Source organism: Diadema antillarum, unplaced genomic scaffold, assembly GCF_040938485.1.
Source record: "Diadema antillarum isolate AM-2024a unplaced genomic scaffold, OU_Dant_1.0 scf00000207, whole genome shotgun sequence".
Taxonomy (NCBI): Eukaryota; Metazoa; Echinodermata; class Echinoidea; order Diadematoida; family Diadematidae; genus Diadema; species Diadema antillarum.
This window is the reverse complement of record NW_027271096.1, coordinates 1,791,754-1,814,953: the sequence shown is the minus strand read 5'-3', so window position 1 is coordinate 1,814,953 and position 23,200 is coordinate 1,791,754. Positions and strand designations below refer to the sequence as shown.

At 37.4% G+C, this 23,200-nt stretch overlaps 2 protein-coding genes across 2 annotated transcripts in view; one reads left to right on the top strand and one right to left on the bottom strand.

Moving 5' to 3' along the window:
• Positions 1-2,753, top strand: LOC139724095 (ubiquitin thioesterase OTU1-like). The gene is made up of 2 exons (XM_071635294.1): positions 1-30; positions 1,760-2,753. The coding sequence occupies exon 2, from the start codon at positions 1,797-1,799 to the stop codon at positions 2,751-2,753; it is 957 nt and encodes a 318-aa protein (XP_071491395.1). The 5' UTR covers positions 1-30; positions 1,760-1,796.
• Positions 2,754-11,177: 8,424 nt separating this feature from the next.
• The window catches only part of LOC139724094 (uncharacterized), a 28,169-nt gene continuing 16,146 nt past the window's right edge, over positions 11,178-23,200 (bottom strand). Inside the window, exons 4-10 of the mRNA XM_071635293.1 lie at positions 20,550-20,782; positions 19,992-20,205; positions 19,523-19,592; positions 17,374-17,487; positions 16,758-16,826; positions 15,204-15,302; positions 11,178-11,600 (exon numbers count right to left, since the gene is read on the bottom strand). Of these exons, the coding sequence (XP_071491394.1) occupies positions 11,472-11,600; positions 15,204-15,302; positions 16,758-16,826; positions 17,374-17,487; positions 19,523-19,592; positions 19,992-20,205; positions 20,550-20,782 (928 nt within the window). The 3' untranslated portion in view covers positions 11,178-11,471. The remainder of the gene's footprint in view (positions 11,601-15,203; positions 15,303-16,757; positions 16,827-17,373; positions 17,488-19,522; positions 19,593-19,991; positions 20,206-20,549; positions 20,783-23,200) is intronic.

The window sequence follows — 23,200 nt, the reverse complement described above, 5'->3', positions numbered from 1 at the left end:
CTCCCTAGGATCCTTGCGGTAAATTACGAGGTAAGCTAAATGTGACTGATTCGCCTCCGTGTACATATAGAAGGCCTTTTTGTTCCCTCAAACAGTATATCTTTTTGTTGCGATTTAAAAGTCAATCGAGTGATTCGGGGAAAACCAAAATCTCTAATAACAAATGTTGATTAGTCCCATATGTGGAAATTTGTGTTGGTACCGTTGGTACCGTTAGGGCGTTATACATTCATGGATGAGGTTAGCAAAATAGAATCTTCCGGATCTAGACTTGAAAAAAGGATTCCAGAAATATGAATAAGTTGTTGATAGCGCAATACGTAAAGAGTAGTTGTAATTGGGAGTGGTTGTCTACTAATAATTAGATTTAATCTAGGCTTACAGAACCACAGAAGACATGTTTTACTTTTAATTAAACTACCAACAACGGCAACGCCAACGCCTTGCCCTTGCCCTTGCCAACGGCAGAACGCCGCGCATGCAGGTTGAGACTAAAAAAAGTTTACTTAGTATCTAGATTTAGAAATCTAAAAAATAGATCTAACGTTAGACAGAAAAAATGTGTCTCTCTGGAGGTGTTTTTGTCTTTTTCTTTTTTTTTTTACTTTTACGGCTCTGCTTCGTTGACAGACAGAAGCAAGTGTCGCATACATACATCACTGTAGAGACTAGAGGGACTCTTCACCCCTGTCCCTTTGGAGAACTGAATGAGGTAATTTACCGTCTAATGATTCATAGTCCAACATCAGGTACAGTAGATATGCAAATTTAAACTTGTGTAGTACTCTAAAAATTCCTAAAATCAACATCTCATTAATATAATGCCCTCACTAACTGTTTGAAATATCCTAGACTTGAGTGAAATTTTTAATGGAAAAAGATGCAACTACTAGCCCACTGATACAGTCAACAGCTCTTCAACATATGAAACCGTAAGCCAATCACATGTGATGTATGTGCAACAGGAATCTAATGGTCCCTCGGCCAATCAGAGCACAGCCTATGTACGTACTTACATGGCGACTTACATCTAGCGAATGGCGATGTTGCGATATCGCCAATATGGAAACAAATTTCTACGATCTAATCTAACAGAGTATTTCGATTGTATAATGTGGGGAAGTTGCCCAAAATACTGTATCCGCCGAATATTTTGTGAGGTTTTTATTTTCGCGAATTTTGCGAGTTGGGCGCTATTCGAGAAATTAAAGACACAAAAATAGTAACTCTAATCTTGATGTGAATCTGACGTACATGTGTACATTTCTTCGTGCAGTACATGACTCCATGATCGCGAATTTAACCACTTGCAAAATCGTCACGAATTCCCAATTCGCAAAAATTTAGACTCGCAAAATATATGGCAAATACAGTATTGCAGCACATTCCAATATGTCCTGTCTTGTCAAAATTGTTTGAAGGTGAAAAGGCTGTATGAAATTGGGGTTAAGCAACGTTTGATCCGCACATGACGCCGGGCAGAGCACCCCTACAGGAGCCAGGAGTACAGGCTTCGGTCTGCATGGGATTAGGAGGGGATTTGACCTACTCTCTATTTAATCTTTTCTAATCACTCAGAAATATGTTTGCATACACAGAGAGTCAGTTTTTAACATTCATTGGCTCCAAACTCTATGTATTTTTTAAATGCATCAGTTCACAATAGAAAATTGTAAATAAATGTGCCGCACTTCAGTTTCATGATGAGTAGTTAGTAGTGGCTTCACAAATGCGTCAATACTTTTCCTTTAATCTTCAGGATTAATCACAAAGTGAAATCAGGCAGAGCACTTAAGATGAGTTCCCAGTCAATGGCAGTCATGATCAAGTCCAAGAATGGTCGGAAGAAGCTTGAAGGACTCACGACGGAATCCACAGTCAGCCATCTACTGAACAAGATCTTTGAGTTCACCAGGATACCTGGAAAGTCGCAGAAGCTCCTACATGGGTACCCTCCAAAGCCCTTGGACACTTCCGACGAATCCCTCAAGCTCTCGTCGCTCCCATTCAAGTCGGGAGACATGGTCATTGTGGAGGAAGACCCCACTAAAAAGGAAGTGCTGTCTGCCAGTAGCAACAGCGACAAGAATCAATCTGATAAAATTACAAGTGGGGGTAGGGAACTGAAGAGCAAGCCCCCAAAAGGCATTCTTACTCGTCGAGTTGTGCCTGCTGACAATTCTTGCCTCTTCGTCAGCATAGCGTTGCTGATGGAAGGAGGACACACGGAACGGTCGCGAGCGCTGGAATTGCGGAATCTCATTGTTAACGTGGTGAGCAGCAACCCGGAGTTCTACAACGAGGCCTTTCTGGGCAAACCTAACCTGGAATACTGCCAGTGGATCAAAAACCCTGACTCTTGGGGCGGGGCCATCGAGATTTCCATCCTGAGCGAATTCTACGAGACGGAGATGGCCGTTGTTGACACGCAGAGCGTGCGCGTTGATAAGTTTGGGGAGAATCGTGGGTACCGACACCGTATCTATCTCATCTATGATAATGTGCACTACGATCCCCTCGTCCGCGAGCTGGGGGATGATGGGAAGGAAGTGGAGACTGTGTTTCTGACAGATGATGACGAGGTCCTGTCACAGGCCTTGGAGCTGGCCGCAGAGGCGCAACGCAGCCGGCAGTACACCGATCTCACCGGTTTCACATTACGTTGCCTTGTGTGCAATGACGGACTGCGCGGCCAGAGACAGGCACAACAGCACGCCATGGCCACTGGGCACACAAACTTTGCCGAGTACTAGTCTCAACTCATGGCTGGAGTGGTGTGGTCAGCATTCAGTTGCCTTTTGTTTGCCATGTTATATATATCATCACAAAAATTACGTGTGTGCTATTTATATTGTTCAGGGATTTGACTTTTGTTTTTTTAAATCAACCAACCGAAGCCATGCATGCTGACAAATTTGAATGATCAAACCTGATGAGTGTATCCAAGCCAATCTTTCCAGTAGAGTTCTAGAGTTCTATGTAAGCTGATCATTTTATATTGCGCCGTAATGACATGTGATTTAATGACAAGTAGAAAGGCAGCATTTTGCCCAGTCTACTTTTGTTCAAGGAAGCTTCTGCTTTGAACTTGTGTTTATGTCTATTTTCTTCTTTTCTTTTTCATAGGATGTCATTGTATTCGTTAGTATAACGAACTGCGCCAGAGGAAGAAGAAGAAGTATACCAAGCATACATGTACACATACGACATATACAACTTTGTGTTGCGCTCTTGTGAACTCATTTTAAAGGCACATTATCATCAGCATTTATTAAATAAGGTATCTATCTCTACGGAATTTCCTTGAACTTTGCTTTGTGGAGAAATAACGTCCTAGAAAGCCCCAGAACCAAAACTTGAGCAAGAGCAAGATGGCTATATTTGATAGTCTTCTTCATTCAAAATAGTGATGCTAAAACTATTCCATATAAAAACATTGATAGAACCATACACGATCTCTTTGTGCAATCTGTGTGATGGGGCAGCCCTCTTGAAGTGTCTCACAGTTTCCAGTATCTCAGTGGTCGCACAACAATCTATCCCTTTGTCAACATACTCTGGAAGTGCAGAGATACCTTAAAACATGATATTTTTGTGGCATGAAATTTTTTCGTGAATTGGAGCCAATGGCCTTTTTCGCAGCATGACATTTTTGTGAGTTGCCTCTATCATTCAATGCATATAGTGTAGGCAAGAAATTTCGTGTGCATTTTAATTTCACAAATCTTGGCTCTCGCGAAAGTCGCAAAATTAAAATGCACACGAACATTCCTCATTTTACAGTATCTGGGCCCCGTTGCATAAAAGTTATGATCAAACGCAAGTCAAGAAGATCAAACGTAAGTCCCAAATACTCCATTCTGATTGGTTGAAAATCAAGTTGCGTATGATTTTCTTGACTTGCGTTTGATCATAACTTTTATGCAACAGGGGCCTGGTCAAGCTTCAACAACCTCTTGGAGGTTTCCTGCTGCCCCCACCCCTGGCCCTGCACCACACACATTGACTTCCAGCTCCACCCCCTCTTTTTAGACTTTGCCTTTATACAGCAGCAAACTGCTCACTGAACTGTGTCACTACATGCAGGACAGACTGGTTTTAACATTTACTGCTGACAGAAGACATCAAATCCACACCATTATGGTCTTTCTCAACATTTCTTGTAAGACACTGCCATACTCACAGTTGTCTGCCAAGCTTTAATCCTATTCCCACCAGACGGTGGGGGGCCATTTTGGCCCCCTCCCCCGACGTTTCGCGTGATTATTCTGCAACGAGTGATGCTCTTGCCGTGACATTTTCAAGGACTTTTTTCTTTCAAGTATCGCGTAACTTTTTGGACCAAATTTGTTGCTACTAGGCGTAACGTTTTGAAGCCACGCCCCTTTGAAAAAATTTGTCGACCCAAAAATTGCTCAAAAACATGATTTTGTGTACAAATCCAAAGTAAATTGTGTTTTGCAATTAATTCACTTAAAGATAGATATTTTTACTTTCAATGGCTGATAATGATGTATTTTAGCCTGATTATGCTTTTAAAAGTTTCTGCGACGAATTTTGATGAAAAAAACAACAAAACAAAGAGTAAAAACAAAGAAATACATAAGCAATTCAATAAACAATAAAATACATAAGAAATAAATATGGAGCTGAATTTTTGCTTCAATATTATTGTTGAAGATATTAAAAAGAATATGTTCACCAAAAATTAGAAGTCTTGGAGCTTTATTTTTTTATTCATAGGCAAAAAAAAAAATCTTTTTGCATAAATTAGAATAAATTAATTAATATAAAATACACAGATTAAAATTTGCAAAATCTAACTACACAGTCTTGTATACTACATTAGCCTCTACCTTAGTGCAAGTTTTCGCGAGGATCGTGCGATCCATGCCCTAGATCTGAAGGGGGGAGGGGGCCTCCCCACCCTTGAATAGCAGAAAGCATTAATTTTTCATTTGCATGCCAATATGTCAATAATTCATTGCCTGTTATTAAGTATTCATATCAGACTTTATATCAGGAAATACTGTAGGTCTACTGTCATGAGGTGTTGTAGACATACTTTTATTAATTCAAATTTTATGATTCAAGGGCTATAGAAGTCAGCATTTATTAATCCGTAATTATTTGCTGCTCTGAATCTTTTGTCTATGCAAAAATATGCATTTTCTGCCAGTCTGTATTGCTGTGTTAGCAACCTTTTAAAAGGCCAATAATGTGATGCCTGTGTGGTAGTGATTTCAGACCTTTTCTAAGGCACACACTCACACACACACACACAAATGACTAAGTGTGAATTTGTCACAACTCCGCAATGTTATTTCATTGGATGCATGAATCACATTGAAGTTGCATCTTTTTGAGACCTTTTTTTCATTAATCATTATTATTATCTAGATATAACATAACCTGCTTCTACTCAAATAACACTGGAAGAAATGTGAAGATGAATACATATCTCTTCATTGATAACTATTACATGTGCACATTAATGTGTATAATATGTGTGGTTTTATATACACACTGTGTAGGAAATATAGAATGTGGTTACATATAAGCCACAAGAAGATGTCTTTGATATTTCCTTCAACAAAGAAATAAACTGCTGTCTCTAATTGTATCCTTTGTTGTTAGTTTATATTCAATTGGTTTGTTTGTTTTAAAAAAGAAAAAAAAATTAAGACACTGCAAATATGGATGTCTGTTAACTAATGCAAAAGAACTGTTGCTCGTAGGTTCTGCCACCACAGCAATACTATGTAATGTGCATTCAACGTAATTACAATATGTCTGATTTTAGTGATGTTGATTGACTATTTCATGTGGAAATTCAGGTTGTTCATGTTTCATCCAAAAATATATGTATATTTATTTCCTTGTGAACATTTTATAGAGAGACATGCATGCAGATGATGCTGTCAACAAGACTGTGATGTTCATGTAAAGTATTATTGATGCATGCAGTGTGTTGTAGTACTTACATAATTATGATATGTTTTTGCACTTTGAAATAGATATGAAAATACAGAAATATTTAAAGCAAATTTAGAAAAAGTTAAAGTTGTTTTTGATTATGATTTATGCATGGTGAAGAAGAGAGATTATATCAATGTGACATTGATTATATATCAGCAACAGGTTGAAACGGCTACGCTGGTTGGCAATTCAATCTCGGCTCTCATTCAAAATGCTCCAAATGAATCTATCAATACCTACGAACTGATGTCCCATCATTTTTACAGGAATTGTTTGTTGTATGCTCTAACTATAAATTTGTGATCACAAAGGAAAAATCTACTGACTGTACTTCAATGCCCTTTTATTGGACATGGATGAGCCCTCTCTCTACTAAAGTCATCCATGCCTGTAGAACTCCTGTTCCATCATTTGAATGTGACAAACTCAACTGAACACTTAAATCACATCTTAGGTCTTTTCCAATATAAGCTATCCCAGATAATATCCTCTGCCTGTTATTTCTACTTTCTTGTCTTTAATTCTCAAGTGCAAAGAATGCTACAAGTGTTTCATACTCTACAAGAATTGTTATTATTGTTATCACTAGTGCAACAGTGTACAGGTACTTTCACATGCATAGGTCAGGCTCTAACATACATTTTATACGAATACACACATAGACACACACACACACAAACAAGTCTAACCTGTACTTTTTCCTGTTGCTTCAGAATTGTTGTTCTTTTTTTTGTACATTCATAAAGCATTGCACACTGGATAGACATCTGTGCATGGAGATAAGCCCTAGGGGCCCCCCTAGTCCATGTTGTGCACCGTTTGGTCATATATTCTTTCAGTCTATATCAGTGAAATTTAAAAGAAAATGTTTATGGAATCACATAGAATATCAAGAGATTTGTATTCTTCCCATCTTGGCATATCATTCTTTGGACATGTGATTTTCATTATAAAATTGAATAACTGGAATCAAAATGACCGTAAGAATTCAAACCAAAACTGTCCGTTCCCAAATTTCCCCTTGAATCTTCAGTTCCTGTATGAGAGCATGTTGGAAAATAAAATGGCTAATAGAGGAGTAATAATGATAATGAATAAATAAATAAAGAATACTGGTAGTGGCATGGACATTTTTGCTATTCCAAGTGTGATCAATTTACAGATTTAATCAATTTATGTGCAAGTTTGACTTTTCCATCTCCGAACAGATTTTTGCAAATAAAAATGTTCTCATTAGTGTTCATGTTCTTTGTGTTATTTTTCTGTAATGCATCGCAATTGGTCATTTCATGTCAATGAAATGTGTAGATAGTGCAATCTAATATGAAATTTATGCAAAATGAGTATTTCTGAGATCTGTAGTACCTACATGTACGTGTGCAGTACAGGTGTCCAGTGTTTTACAAGCATTCTGATATGTATTGTACCAGTTGCTAACTTGGAATGTAATAAAACCTGCATGGATTGTTTTAATAGCAATAATAAACAAATGTGTAAAAGTCTCCTGTGGTTGTTTTATATCAAACACAAAATTGATATCTTTATTCCACACATTGAAAAATCAACTGTTGAGAGTTCAAGCATGGTGGGACTGCTGACTTTGTGCCATAGTAAAAATCAGTGTGGTGTTCAGCAAAGAAAGTTTAGAGTCTCAGTAGAGTGACCATATCAGATCTATTTTCTCTAGAACTGTCAAGACACATGTAGTGAGTAGTGTGTCCCTGTGTGTGGAGTTCGCGTAGTGTGTGTAACTGGTGTGAGGGTTTGTCGATGGTGGGCACGATGTGTCTTATGTGTAGCGATCCGTCAAATCAGTTGTACATTGCATATCACATAGTTCACACTTCTATAAAACATAGATCAAACCCTCTCGTAGCCTCTCAGCTCCTCACAATTTTATTTTTAAGATTTGTATTTCCACTCATTTTAAATACTTTCTGCAGGAAAATATGAAAATAAGTAGTTTGTCTGGAAAATTACTACAATGTACTCATAACAAAAAAAAAAAGTTAATACATAACATGCATCAATTGGTTGTTCACCCTGTACATCGATTCGGCACAGTTCTCGACCAAGCAGTATCTGATTATGCAGAGACTAACTGTACAATTCTCTTAAACGAAGTCGACTCAAATTATTCAGTTGCATTTTCCTGTACAGGGATATCCATCCTCAATTCTAAGAAGCCTAAGTTTTAGAATAAAGCTAACTCAACACAACAGGTAGGCAACAACGAAATAACAGAGTTCCAGATCCTTCAGTGCACAAAAACTGTGACTTCTTTATTTTGTCTTTCATGACACTTGCAATACATAGTTGTGATAAACAAATACAGCTGTAGTTACAAACAATAAAAAAACGAAAAACAGAATACAGGAAAATAAAGTTATTTCCAGGATTGAATGAGAGTCTCTCCTGTTTTGATATATTATAAGGGGGCACACATGAAGTAGAGAAAAGGGCAAGGTATGTACATGAATCAGCATTTCACAATTCCTATACATCAAATTCCTATACATTAACATTTCATGACTGACATAAACATAAAGGATGAACATAACAATTATACAAAGTGAGGTACAGTACAACAAATTTATACAGCACTGAGCAATGCATGTATATGGAAAGAAGAAACATCACACAATGAAATGTGACTGGAAAAGAAATGTAAATAGCACAGCGTTGATACAGATGGTATCTTAATGATACCAGTGGGCAAAACATTTTAGTCATCGGCGATTTCCTTCCTCTTGTCGTATGAAGGACTGGCATACAAGAAATTGTATACCTCCACAAACAGGAAAAATTACTATGCCCATTATACAATACCGATGGGTTTTATAACAGCACATAAAAAAGCATGAACACAGCACTGACTGGTGTTTTTGTGTTTTGAAAGGGAAATCACTCTTTTTAGCGGAAGTTTAACAACTGTAAACCAATTTGCAGTAAACACATAACACTTTACGGATAACCAAATTATCATCTAAAACTGAGGAAAAGCAGTTTGCTTTCAGAACATACATGTATATCCAGTAGGTACAAGTACGAAAGCAAAACAATGCACAGCCTATCCATAAAAATAGAATCTTTCAAAGTTACTCAACGAAAAGGACGGCATGATGGCTATATTAAATCAAAGCAAATACACAGTTTCGGTAGGACTGGACTGAAGTAACATGGCTATGACATAATTGACACCACACTGGACATTATTAATCTAAACAAATATATTCATTGTATGCTTTATAACGATGGTGAATGTGAACAATGTTCACAACAGTGCATAAAACAAGGGGGGTTTGTTTGTTTTTTGTTTGTTTTTTTTTTTAAATTTGAAGTGCTGGGATGTGCTCAATTTACCACGATATCATGACCATCTATTGGAAAAAAAAAAGACGGGTTGCAAGACTGTGCTGCAAAATCATCATTTGCAGTAGGTAGAGAGGAAAGACATATTTTCAGCATGAAAAGGAAGCTTCTCTCCAGCAAATGTGCATTGTGTGTTTCAAAAACAAACAAAATTGCACATAAAAGCAAAGCACAATCATACAACTATTTTGCAACTACAAAAAGGCACTTAATTTGGTGTCATTTCTTCTTCACAAGAAATGGGCTACCCTCTCCCATTCCTAGCCAAGATCAATTTCTAAGATCATGTCAGTACACATTTTGCCTTGGAAATAAAAGCAAAAAAAAAAAAAAAATTGGTATCAAACCATTTTGTGCATCAAGTGTGCTGGAACATTTGGCAAATGGGGGATTCAACTCTTGACAGCAATATGCAAATTTCTGTGTCAACATCAGCTCTGAAATATGCAGCCCTTAAGACTTTTCAAGAATAATCCACCAAATCTGGACATGACATAAAATTTGAAAACTGTACTGTGGATGATGACGAAGAAGAAAAAGACAAAGAAGACGAAGAAGAAAAAGAAGAAGAAGAAGGAGAAGAAGAAGAAGGAGAAGAAGAAGAAGAAGAAGAAGAAGAAGAAGGAGAAGAAGAAGAAGAAGAAGAAGAAGAAAAGGAGGAGGAGGAGAAAAAAGAAGAAGAATAAAACTCACATGGTAATGACTAACAACAAACTCTAGAGATCACAATAAATAAATGCATCGATGAATATGAATCACTAGTGAATTCAAAAACATTGTTTGATGTCAGCAAAAGGTTAAAGTTAAAAATATATGGAAATATAGATATATCACTCTGAAAATGGAAGACAAAGTGTTATCAGCAGATTTTGTGCTTTTGCTTAGAAGTTGACCTATGAGGGTATGATGCACATCGATAGATTTTTGTCAGAGTAAGAGATAATGATTCCTAATACTGATGAAGCCACATATCTCAGAGGTGGAAACAGCCAGCACATTGTGAAATATGCACACATATCGAACAAAGATTATAAATATAACAGTATTCTTTTATTCATATATACATATGATAAAGGCAATAACAGCAAGTGCTACATTGTATATCATTTGCATCTAATAAAGGATGCAAAATGGTCTTCCTTCAATAAACTCACATATAATCCATCCAAAATGTCATAAAGTAGCCAATGTAAGCCACATCTATGACTGTAACAAAAAGCTTGCATGTACAAAGTCAAAGATTCAAATTCTTGGAATTATGTCAAGAACAATTGACAGAATTCTATAATGCTCCTTTCATTTAAGGGAATTTCTCCTAAAAGAGCATAAATGAGACAAAAAGAAATAACACAGCCTCTAGAAAATATATTCCTTTGCAAAACAAGAATTTGCTAGTACGAAACTGCTCCAGATTGCATTTGATCATGAAACATTGTGTGTGTACACACAGGTGCATGGAAAGTGACCAATATCTTGTGATGTCTGATTAAAAGTGAATCACATGGAACATCATGTCAAGCAAATTTACACAAGATAACCAACTGCTCCTTGATTTTTCATTTCACCAGGGCATCTAAAAGATTCTTGAACTCACAAACAAGTGTATCTAACCCAGGGATGCCAACCTTGTAATCAATATTGCAGTATTATGAGGGCTGAAAAGGCAAATTTTGGTGCAAAACATTATTTTTACCTTTCCTGCAATACATACATGTGTAATATTAAATACAATTTGGGGAAACAGTATTTTCCAAGAAATCTGTGGTATATTTGGCAAAAAAACAACAACCCAGTATTAAATACTGCAAAAAAGTAACAGTTGGTATCTCTGCTAACCTGACTTTCCTTAAATGCATATTTTGATGATCACAGGTGTATTACCGATACTCTGGTGAACACGCTCAAATTTATTTTTTTCTCAACATTAAGAAAGTGACAAATTTGATAAACTGTAACCCAGTGATGTACATTGATCTTGATCTCCTTGTTACAGACATTCTCATATCGCTAACTTCCACGCAAAGGTTACTCTACATGTACAAGCATGTGCCTTGACACAGCAGAGATTGAACGGATACACAGCTGCACGGGAACAGACGAATCACCCACCCCTCTCCCTCTCATACCGCCCTCAGTGGGTTGTCAGATGACCAGCTCTCGACGGGAATGTTCCTGGGCTTGTCCTCATTGGCTTTGATTGGGTGGCTGCGATATCTCGTGCTGGCCGTCAATGTGGATTCTGGAAGGACCTGGATCATTTTAGGGGAGATGATGCAAACGAAGAAATTAATAAAACCTTCCTAAAAGTTGCAGCAATGGTCATTTCCAACAAAGAAAGATTTTTTTTTTTTTTTTTTACAGAGGCTATGTGGAATTTTTATGGTAGACGTTACATTTCATACACTTTAAGTGATATTCTTTTTAATCTGCTATAAATTATTTATCACCAAATTAACACAAAATCTACAGATTGCAATATTGTCTGGATGAGTAATGTGATAGTAAACTTACAGAAACTTGCTAGGAAATGGCATACCAGGAAATACATGTACATAACTGGGAGAAAATCATTATCTGAAATTCCTACTTACCAGTAGGCCTACCGGTACTGTAAAATTGGTTTCTTTCGCGTACAGAAACTTTCGCGGTTTCCATCGGTGCCGACTTTTTCGCATGTGTTTAAATTCGCGGTCGGTAATGATAGCATTGTAACAACCCACGAGTTCAAAACATTTTCGCGTGATGTTAAATTCGTGGTTCAACCTCAAAACGCGAAAAGCGCGAAAATAAAACCACCGCGAAAGAAACCACTTATACAGTAATCAAACTGTCAGGCTGATATTTTAGTAATGCAGATGCATGATCTCACCAAAAAAGACAAAAAAAATCCTCACTGAAAATCATTCATGAAACATTGCAATATTTATATAGCACATATTACACACATGTGCTCAGTATTCAATCCTAACATAGCACCAGCCAGCTTATAGACACAATGAAACAACCACATTTTAACTACACAAAAGTGATAATGCAAATGAACTATTTGACCATTGTATTATGGAAAAAAAAAATAGTGTCCTCACTGTTTTCTCTTGGAAGAGGGACATTTATTTTATTATTTTTTTTTGGGGGGGGGGGGACACATGGTAGTGAGAGACTTAATGAGATGATGTAGATTGTAAATGTCATGTCAGCAAAAGCTTCTGACTTTTAGATTAACAAAAACAAAACAAAAAAGCGTATGTTCTGTTAAAGGGGATGGCTAGTACCTGATCAGTGGGAATCAGTGGGAATGCTGGGGGATGATTGTTCCAATTCTTGTGGGATTCATTTAAGAGTACATTATATATCTATTGTTGTGTGAAAATTATTTGCTTCAGAATGGTTTCATATTCACGTAATGTGCAGTTTAATGTTTCCAGGTTAGCGTGCCTGGTCAGTGACGGGGCATTAATCTGCACATTTCTTGAAAATGAGACCGTTCTGAAGCAAATAATTTTCACACAACAATAAGCTATACATAATGTACTATTAAATGAATCCCACAAGGATTGGAACAATCATCTCCCAGCATTCCCACTAATTCCCACTGATCAGTTACTAGCCATCCCCTTTAAATAAGCTCGAGCAAAATCAATGATGAAACGTACAATGCACACACAAACAATATAAATAAAGATGATATTACGGATCTCAAATATATAATGTGACGCCATATGATTGATACAACAAACAAAAATTAAAATCTTTACACTGCCATGACTCATAACACATACAGTCAATGCTGAAATTTTCTGAAAGGGGTGCAGTCACAAGTTTCTTCAATGGATGGACCTTTGTGCATGTATCTGTTTTCTTTTATTGTTATATTACTTTTAGACTGTTTTATACTTGATTTTTCACATGACCCATCTAAGTGCTGAGTAATTATTGCAGTTTTTCCCATCCCGACACCCAAAAATAAAAATGTGCATCTATAGTGTAGTTATATCTATACACATATACAGTGCACAATATCAACGTGGCTACCCACCATGTAAATCTCCTTAGGCACAACAAAATTGACATTTTGTCATATCTATATGTCAAATATCATGTTTACTCCTGACAAAGTGCACCCAATGATAAAAAAGATAAAGTAAAAGTGAGGTCAACAATGATGATGGATATAACGACAAATGAAAAACCGAAAGTAGGAAATCTGTTTCAGTAATAAAAAAAAAAAAACAAACAAATAGAAGCTGAGGTAATATGATGATAACAAATAATACTTATTCCACCGAATTTGATAAATACACATTGTGTCCAGCCCTTCCTTCCAAAATGGTTCTAAATATCACACCCCTGATTGACAGTGACATATCTGAATTATGAAAATACAAAACATTTGTGATATGGCTTTTCTCATAAATGGATGTTTCAGCAAAGTATTCTTGAAAGTTTGGAATATACCTACACTATTCACTGCAAAAAGCATCCCTTCAAAGAAATAGATACAGACGAAAAAATATGAAGTTAACGTAAGACACACAATGTTTTCTAATAGGCGAAGCCAAATAGACCTTTCAGCAAAAAGCCTGGAATACCGCACATGTCTTTGTATGTTTGCTTTCCTTTCACGAGCATGAGAGTGCATAATTTATGCATTATCTGCTTAAATATCACTCACGCAATAAACTACTTTAAGATCAAATTACAAAGGAAAATAAAAAGTAACACCTTACCATTCTAATATTGCATACTATAGCATTCACCCTCTTGGCATCTAATGTCATAATTTGTCTTGAAATGTTTCTGTAATTTGTCAGAACTTCGCCATCCCACACATTTGAAAGTGCAGGCATAAGTTTGCCATAAAACTAGTTTGTATGAGTAAATCTCTACTTGGGTACAGACAAAATTGGACGTCAAACTGAGAAGTGTATCAGAAAATGGATAGCTGGAAAATACAGTATGTAGACATTACTCTGTGTAATTAGACAACATATTGCAGCTGCAAGGAAAATACAGAACACAAATTCAAAACAAGCAATTCTAACTGCCATGCAGTTGAATAGTGTACCTCAACTTCTCAACCAATAGCTGTATGTGCTATGTATGTCTACATGGGCATCCATTTACATTCTTATAAAGTTCACTCATCCTGACCACTAACTAAGGAATAACCTTTAACCATTTCTGCATGGAAGGAAATATTTTCCAATTCATTTCAATCCCTTACACCAATTAATACTACAATTGGACTTAATTCATAACTTCAGATTTGATGGATTGTTCCAGCGTATAAAATTATGAAACTCTCAGCTCAAAAAGGTGTTTTTTGATTGAGCATTCAGAAAGGGCTGGAATTCTCACTGCACACAAAACAAACTTCTCTGGCTTACAAAGGCATTCCTGTATAATAGTAATGTGGGATTCTGCATCTCAGTAAACTGAACAAAGAGTTGAAAAATAAAATGAGCAAAGACTTCCTTTTCATTCTGCAGCTTGCTTCTCTACATTAGCATCGGTCTAGAGGAGAATACAATTCGTGCATCACCAAACAGGAACAAAGAAAGCAACGGCAGTAAAATCAAGCATGCGCAATTACAGATTCACTACATCTAGTGCTACTGCAACCTTAATCAAGAAATGCGTCTAACATAAACACACAAAACAAAAGAAGACTGACATGGCTGTTGAGACTAAGGAGAAAGGCTGAGTGTAAAAGTCGTCCGTAAATGACTGAAATATTATGACCAGGAAATTCATTGTAGAAATAATCTACAATGAATCTTCAGCATCTGCTCTGACAGCAAAGGAGTTACATTTTGCTTGTTTTGCTTTAAAACATTTTAATGATACTTCACCTTGCTAACTTTGGTGTGGTGGTCGATTTCTTTCACCATCTTCTTTTGCATTATCCAGTCAGACGCTTGCCTTGTCATGGATGTCGACAGCTTGCGGTGCTGAAAAAAAAATACCAATGTCATGCTCTGTTACATCATTAGCTTGATAAACATGCTGGTATGCTTCTGGTAAAGGGTGCTTGTTCTAACTGTGTAGGACTGTTTTGGTATAGTGCAAAAGTTGTTATTTTCGTGGTCATATAAATTTGTGAATGAGGAGGTCAGAGACATTTTCGTGACATGTTGTTTTCGTGATTTCACACTAAGGCTATCATAGGTGTACCAATGCCTGTCTGTTCATGCACCAACTTTTAATGAGGGATGCGCTCATCCAATACAAACTAGCAAGCATGTATCCAGCCAGCATTGGTCATAGCTTTGCCCCTGCTCGAGAAATGGGCCATGAAATGAGCATGTTGATATTCATATGCCACAAATTTAACCCATTGGGGGATGGTTTGATTTTGCTACAACACGCATTTCCCATAGACCCTTGCCTGAGTATACTCAGGACTCCTCCTCAATGGGTTAAATAATGCAGTCAAGATCAGGTGGCAAAATTTTTTTGTGTTGCTAAATTCACACCTCAACAGTGATTAGTGAAATTCACGAACATTGAACCCTCACGAAAATAACACCTTTTAAAAGAAAGAAAAACACAGAGTGAAAAAAAAATACAAGAACTAGAGTGTGCTTGCGTGTACTGCATCTAAACCCACAATCAACGGGGGAAAACAGGCAATGTACAACTGTACAAGTACGTTAATCCATCCATTATTCCCAATGGATATGCTATATTTAACCATATCTTTTACTGCACATAATATCATAGAAATATTCTGCTGGTAGATATCTACTGTAGCACACACAACACCTTGCAGGTAGTACACTTGTCATCATTGTGTCTCTACATTACAGACTTCAAATCTTAATAGGAGAAAAATAGAAAAGGTTTTAAAGTGGCAGTAATGATTTGTGCTGGTACTACATATACCAAAAATGTAAATATAAATTCATAACAGGATTCAAAGCATACCCCCCCCCAAAAAAAACAACAAAAACAAAAACAAAAACAAAAACAAAAACAAAAACAAAAACAAAAACAAAACAAAACAAAACAAACAAACAAACAAACAAACAAACAAACAAAACATACTGCAAATTTGTATTCTTGGTCCCAGTTACACATACTTACATGACTTAATCTAAGAGGCTTGAGTTTAGAAGACACAACCCCAATGATTTATCAGAATTTTTCAACAAAACATTGCCATTCAATCACCTATCACTGCAAGCTATATGTGCCAGGAATGGAATTGAGCTTAGCGCTTTCAATGTATCATGACACATTGCACTCAATCAATTGGTTTGTGAGAGATGGTACATTTGAGCAAAATACATTGCATGCAAAGTTTGCTAGCCATTGACTGGGTCGGGCATGCCAACGTGGCACACAAAGAGATAATTACAAGTACAAAGCACACGTGAAATCTCTTATGTGAATTATATGTTTACCTCATCTTGTTCCTTCCTTAATCTTCTCCTCAATTCCTCTCTCTGGGTAGAACAGGTTGCAACGTGATTCTGAAATGGAAATGGTGCGGTGGCCATCAGCGACATTGGGATATTTTACTGTTTTATCCTGGCATAAAAGTCATTAGCATGTTTGTAGTTGCCACTGCTGCTATAAACACATCATTCTTGAGGCAGTGGTGACCAGCATACCCCATTACAACTTGTGACAACTGTCAAGTCCTTCTATTAAAAAGGTATCATGTTTTGTTGACTAACATCATTATGAGACATGAAAACACACTCACTCACACACAGAGAAACAAGGACATTATTTGTCACTTCCCTCTATGTCTTTTAACTCAAAATAACTTTTGCTGTCTATAAACATAAGCAAAAATGTGCAGATAGCCTTTAGTGCAATACACTACATACAGAATTAAAAAAAATAATTATTCAAAGTTAAATGCACTCCAATATTTTTGTAAATGAACACCATTTGGTGAAGAGAAGGAAACAAATAAATAATATTCTTAGGTGAAATGAAAGCATGTTAATGACATCCCTGAAATCATACACTTGCACTTGCGAGGATAACAAGATGGTCTATTCAACTCACCTGAATTGTCTCGATATCTCTCTGAGATCGTTTACTTTTGATCATGAGGTCTGCATTGTCCACTCGTAACCTTTCGACCTCTGCCTTCAGCCTCTTGTTCTCTTCGATGACGCTCTGCAAAGTAAAAAAAAATGGTAATAAATATAAGGTATTCTTTATCCAGGGTAGCCTCTTCAGTATTGCCACTGCTCTACCAGAGGGCATTGCCATAATTATTACTACCCTAGCATTGTCAGGTACACAATTATACACATGGGTCGAGAGGGACATGGTGGGTAAAAATGTCTTGTCAAAGGATGTAGGCCTAAGCACTGGGCGGGAATCAAATTCAGGTCCTCCGACTAGGAGTCAATAGTCTTATCCACTATGCCACAGCGCCCCCAAAGATGACGCCCAACAATTTAATTTTGACTATTCTCCAGTGCTTTACACTGCCCTAGTGCTTTACACTGCCCTTTCCTTTCACACTTCACATCTCTTAACTCTGCACATAGCCAGGCACTTAGATTAACTTAAGTTTTTTCATCATCATTCAGTCATCCCTCTAAACTTGACCTAGTTGTGAAGTTTAGCAGCCCCACTCTAGTGTAACATTGTGCCTCAACAGTGGTGGATCCAGAGGGGGGTGCCCCCTCTTTATTTTTTGTTGCAACAAAAGAAAAAAAAAATGTGAAAAAATGGGGAGAGGCATGTGTGCGCCCCCCCCCCCCCTTTAATTTTTGTAAAGGCGCCTCCCCTTTACGGAATTCCTGGATCCGCCCCTGCTCAGTATGCCAGACAGGCCATCATGAATAGAGATTTCATTAGGGGGGGATTACACAGTTTCTATTCACTGACAATTAGTTTCCAGACTCCATGCCAAATTAGCAAAGACAGCACTCCAATGTGAATGACCATCAGCAAACCAAGCACAGCAAGGGTTAAAAGATGTTGCAGCTCTTCTATCATAATTAGATATTCATCACAACCTTGCCATTTGTTTTCTCCCTCATGTTCCCTTTGATATAAGCAAAGAGATTTTTCAGATACATCTCACTCAACTCGAATTTGAGAATCCATTACAATTTTGCTGACAAACTGATGACTTCTGCATTTACATTGCTGAAATTACACCTAAAAATGCAAATCAGCTAAATCTATTTTACTTTGGAAGAGTATTACACAATGACTCCACATCAACCATGGCAGTTGCAAATACCCTTGACCCATTCCTCCCACAATTCTCCAAGAGCCTTCAACGCTCCCAAATGAGATTCTTTATGCAGGTCAACATTGAATGGACAGGTTGCTAATCCACCTGTGTGGAAGCAGTCAAGCGGTACATGCATCTCCTTTCCATGGTCAACTACAGTGTACATGTGTCATCGAATAATGAAAATATTGATTGGGTGTGAGGTATAAGTAGAGCGTACACTGATGGGCTCACAAACTCTTTTGTTATACACAAAAGAAGCACCTAATAGGGACAGCGAAGTCAGAATCTACTGAGCTCAGCCTTGATCACTATGTACATCTTCACACAAGTATTATAGCAAAACGAGCACACACTACATTGGAAAAGGGGCAAATAGAGTATACTGTGATACATGTAGTTTTCATACAGAAAGAAAACAGACAGGCCTTATTGATAGAAGAAACTCTAAAATCTTTCTATCAAACCCATATCATTTTTCTGGGCAGCACATTAAGTCAAACACAAATAAACATGAATTCAGGCCACAAATGCAGGCACTCTTGTCTACATTTTTACCAGGTTCCCATATATCAGTTGATGCCATGGGAACCCGGTATATCAGGTTCTTGTAAGGAATGGGTTAACTGACTTTTTGAAAAGTACAGTACTACTCTAATCTGTAGCAGGTCACAAATCTCTAGGAGAGAAATTATCACAGGTTACATCTACAGAATGAGAACATTCTACTTTGTAAATATGTCAGGGCATTCCTAGCAGTTTAAAAGTTCAAACTCCCTTAGAATCTTCTTGCAAGTCAAAAACAATATTCTACACAAAATTTCATATATCACACAAATGACCGGAGCTATATAGGTCATCGTTGTCCTGAACAACAGTGTGATGAGTTTTGAGTGTGAGGATACAATCTTGAGCAATCACAGCATGTGCACATGAAAGAGGTGCAACATGACTTACCAGATACAGAGGATCAACATTCTGTGGATTGATTGGTGCTGACTTTGCTCTCTTCACTGAAGTCTGGGGCCTATTTGGATCACAAAATAAACAGAAATTGAAACAAAATGAGAAATAAATTGAAGAATTACATGTTCAATTTCCGATAGGAGGTATTTTATGACTGATAGGGTCAGTTTTAACTTTATAAGTCATTCTAATCCAATACTTATTCAGAAAAGGCTTCAATCCTCTGAAATGATGATGATTATGATAATAATGATGATAATAATGAGATAAGAAAGGGATGAACAACAACAAATCATCAATGATAGCAGAAATCACTGATTGATTTACATATTTCAAAATCCTTTTTCTTGTAGTCAGTCACCAGAATCAGAATCAGCTACAAACCAATGACGTGGTGGAATTCAACACATTATCATCCAGGCTAGAAGTTTAAGGAATGGTCAGCCTGAGGGATACTAACCTGCTACTGACCAGTACTGGACCCAGCCCTCCATCCTCACTGTCCCCTTCATTGCCCTCCTCTACCAGTGACATTCGTGCCTGCATCCTCTCCTTCTCGGCCCTCTCCCGTCGAAGGTTAGCCTCCTTCTCAGCCTCATACATGGCCTGAAACTTCTGGGCCCGCTCCTGTGTGCCGTTCATCGCCACATGCAGCTCACTTATCCTCTTCTCAGCTGTCCGACGTGATTTCAAATGTTGGGCAAAAGATGAGAAATGCAATGAGCTCCACTTGAAAATGATTATGTTCATGGACAGAAAATGTCAAATGCATTTAATTTGCTGCTATCACAGCTAAAATCAAGAGTATTGTCAGTTCAATTAAACTGTTGCACTAAACAGATATGCTGAAAGGTCATCTTTCAGAGGATTTTCAAGGAAACTGAAATTTTTCCAAAAGCAAGCTTCTATCCTACAACCAGATAGCTGATTACAAAGACACTTTCCTCTGACCACCTACATTTTCTTCCAATGTGACCCTTGAACTTTGACCCACTAGGTCACAAGACTGACCCCTCACCTTCCAGTGCCTTTCCCTCGAAGAGGTCGAGGAGGTCCTTGATCTGCCTCTTGGTCTCCACCAGCTCCTCCTCCAGTTTGTCGGCCTGTCTACCGGACTCCTTCAGGGTGGTCATGTGCTCCTTCAGCCGCGTCTCTAGCTCTGCCTTCTCCTCATGGAGTGCCACATTGTGATTCAGCTGCGACCGCAGCTGGAACTCCAGTGTGGACTTCTGCTCCGACAGCGAGCTGGACCTGTGGCAAGGGGAGAAATGTGAAGTCTCGACATTTAAGGGCCTATCTCACTGGAGGAGACTTCTCCATGAATGCCAGGGCTGGCCAGTTGCTGCGACTTGGGCAACTCAAAGACAAAAGACAAAAAAACAAAAACAAAAACAAAAATGCTTGCACTCTCACCAAGAAGGGGACTCCACGGCAACTTTAGAGGCATCTGAAAATGAGTAACACAGTATTCACAAGATTCTTGTGATTGCATGAAATATCACCTGTTCATTATCCTCAAACAATTTACTCGTGGATGGAAATAATCATGGATATATAAGATAACAAACTTCTTTATAATCAAAGTTTAGGGCTTATTTGTAGAGTTTTGCTGAAACATGCCTTGACCATATTGTACACATGTAGACAATTATAATAGCTTATTTATTTTTGGCATTTTGAGAATGAAAAACTGTAATCTTTGCAATGGATTCTGTTTCAAGAACTTCTATTGATTTGGCAGTTGTGGTATAATCATAAACAATACAAAAATTTACTGTAGTTCTTCCTACTGAGCTTCTTTTTTTCTGGTCAATGTGTATGACAGAAAAGAATATAAATCTGATGGTTCTTGCAAAATCTGACAGAACAAATATGAAATATTATGTTTGTTACCAATTCATTTCACTTAAGCAATCATATCGAGAAAGCAGAACATAATACATAAGCATGCATTCTTATATTCAAATATGTTCAGTTGAAATCAACACATATGTCAGAATGCGGGCCGAGTTTCAGTGGTTCTTAATGGGAAATGCATACCATTCCATAACTGTGAACAGGAGATGGAAGAACTGACACGAAACTCATCATGAAGGGCACTGGCTAAAGTTCCAATCAGAAAATGAATTCTTGCCTTCATTGCTTATGGAATGGCTTCCAAATTTCGATCTGGTGCAAGGTGGTTAATCTTGTCCAGAACATTGTAAGGGCAGATGATAGGATTGCAAAAGGGGCATTTACAAATTGTAGCACCAATTACATACTTTGAAAAAAAATGAATTCAAGCTAAAGCAAAATTCTGTCAGCCTCTCGATAACTTACAGTGTATTTGTTAGAGACACACATCATACACACACACACATGAACACATATACATGTAATATAATGGTATATCATATATGTGTGACAAATTGTGTGCTGTCACCATGACGTTTATGTGCACCAAATTCCACTGCAGTCAACCAGCACACTCTTTTGAGAGTGCTGGTAGTACCAGTTGTTTGTCAATGACAAAGACACGAACCCTGACGGGAGATAAACAAAACATCTGGCTGCATAAACAGTGCGTGCTTCAAAGAGTGCCATGTTGATAGTCAGATCCTCAACATTGTACACACAAAATATTGGTCATTTACAATCCATTTATTTGCTGCTACAACATATAGATTTTTGCATCATTTCATTTTGTTTTGTTGCTATTTGAAGTAGCCAAGATGAAAAATCTCACATCAACAGATTGCCAAGCTAAATTAGGTATGCACAGTCAAATGAGACATTTTGGATACAACTGCTGGTATGCAGAAGTCCATCTACAAAGTATAAAAGCTTGCTGAAAAGCTGAAATTCTTTAGGGTGTGAAGAGTTTGTTTGCTGTGTTATCATAATCACATCACACAAAAAAAGAAGAGATTATTGTGCATTTGTATATGAATATTTGAAGACCTACTTTTCTGCTTTTCAGCTGAATTCCGCTCAAGGGAGTTGACTCTTGTCATCTGATGCAACCCCCACCCTGGCATTCTTTTATCAATGTGCAAAAATCACTCATGTACTTATAAGTGAGTAGAGCAGTGAAGAAAATTTATCAGAAAAACACTGAAGTGCAAATGTGAGAACTAAAGTCATGCTACAGGCAAGTAACCAGATGACTGTCGTGCACAATTATCAACAGCAGCTATGAAAACATCAATATGTTGATGTTCTGGTACGTATAGTATGAAATGAAACATTGCAGAGGGAAATTATTCAGCTTGTATCAGTACTGACAAACTTGGCAGTGACTAATTTCATTCTTATTTATATATTTTTCCCAACATATTCAGTGTAGTAGTTTAAACAGAATTGGAAGCTGCTCCATCATAGTTGAAATTAATGGATGATAAAATGTAAGTAAAAAAAAAAGGTTTACAATCAAACCTTGATGTTACTCATCAGGCAAACAGTGCTATTTTATCATGTCGGATGTACATGTAGGAGCGCTTGTTACTGGTTAGTGGTGAAACTTGAAAGGGGACAGATACTTGGTGCGGTGCTGCTTGTCACAGCAAGTGGCTTGATTTACCACAAAAACAAACAAATAAACAAACAAACAAAAGGAATCAAAATGAACAAACCAAAACTCCAGTATGAAAACAACAATACCTGCTATTTTTCCTGACAACTTTCCTT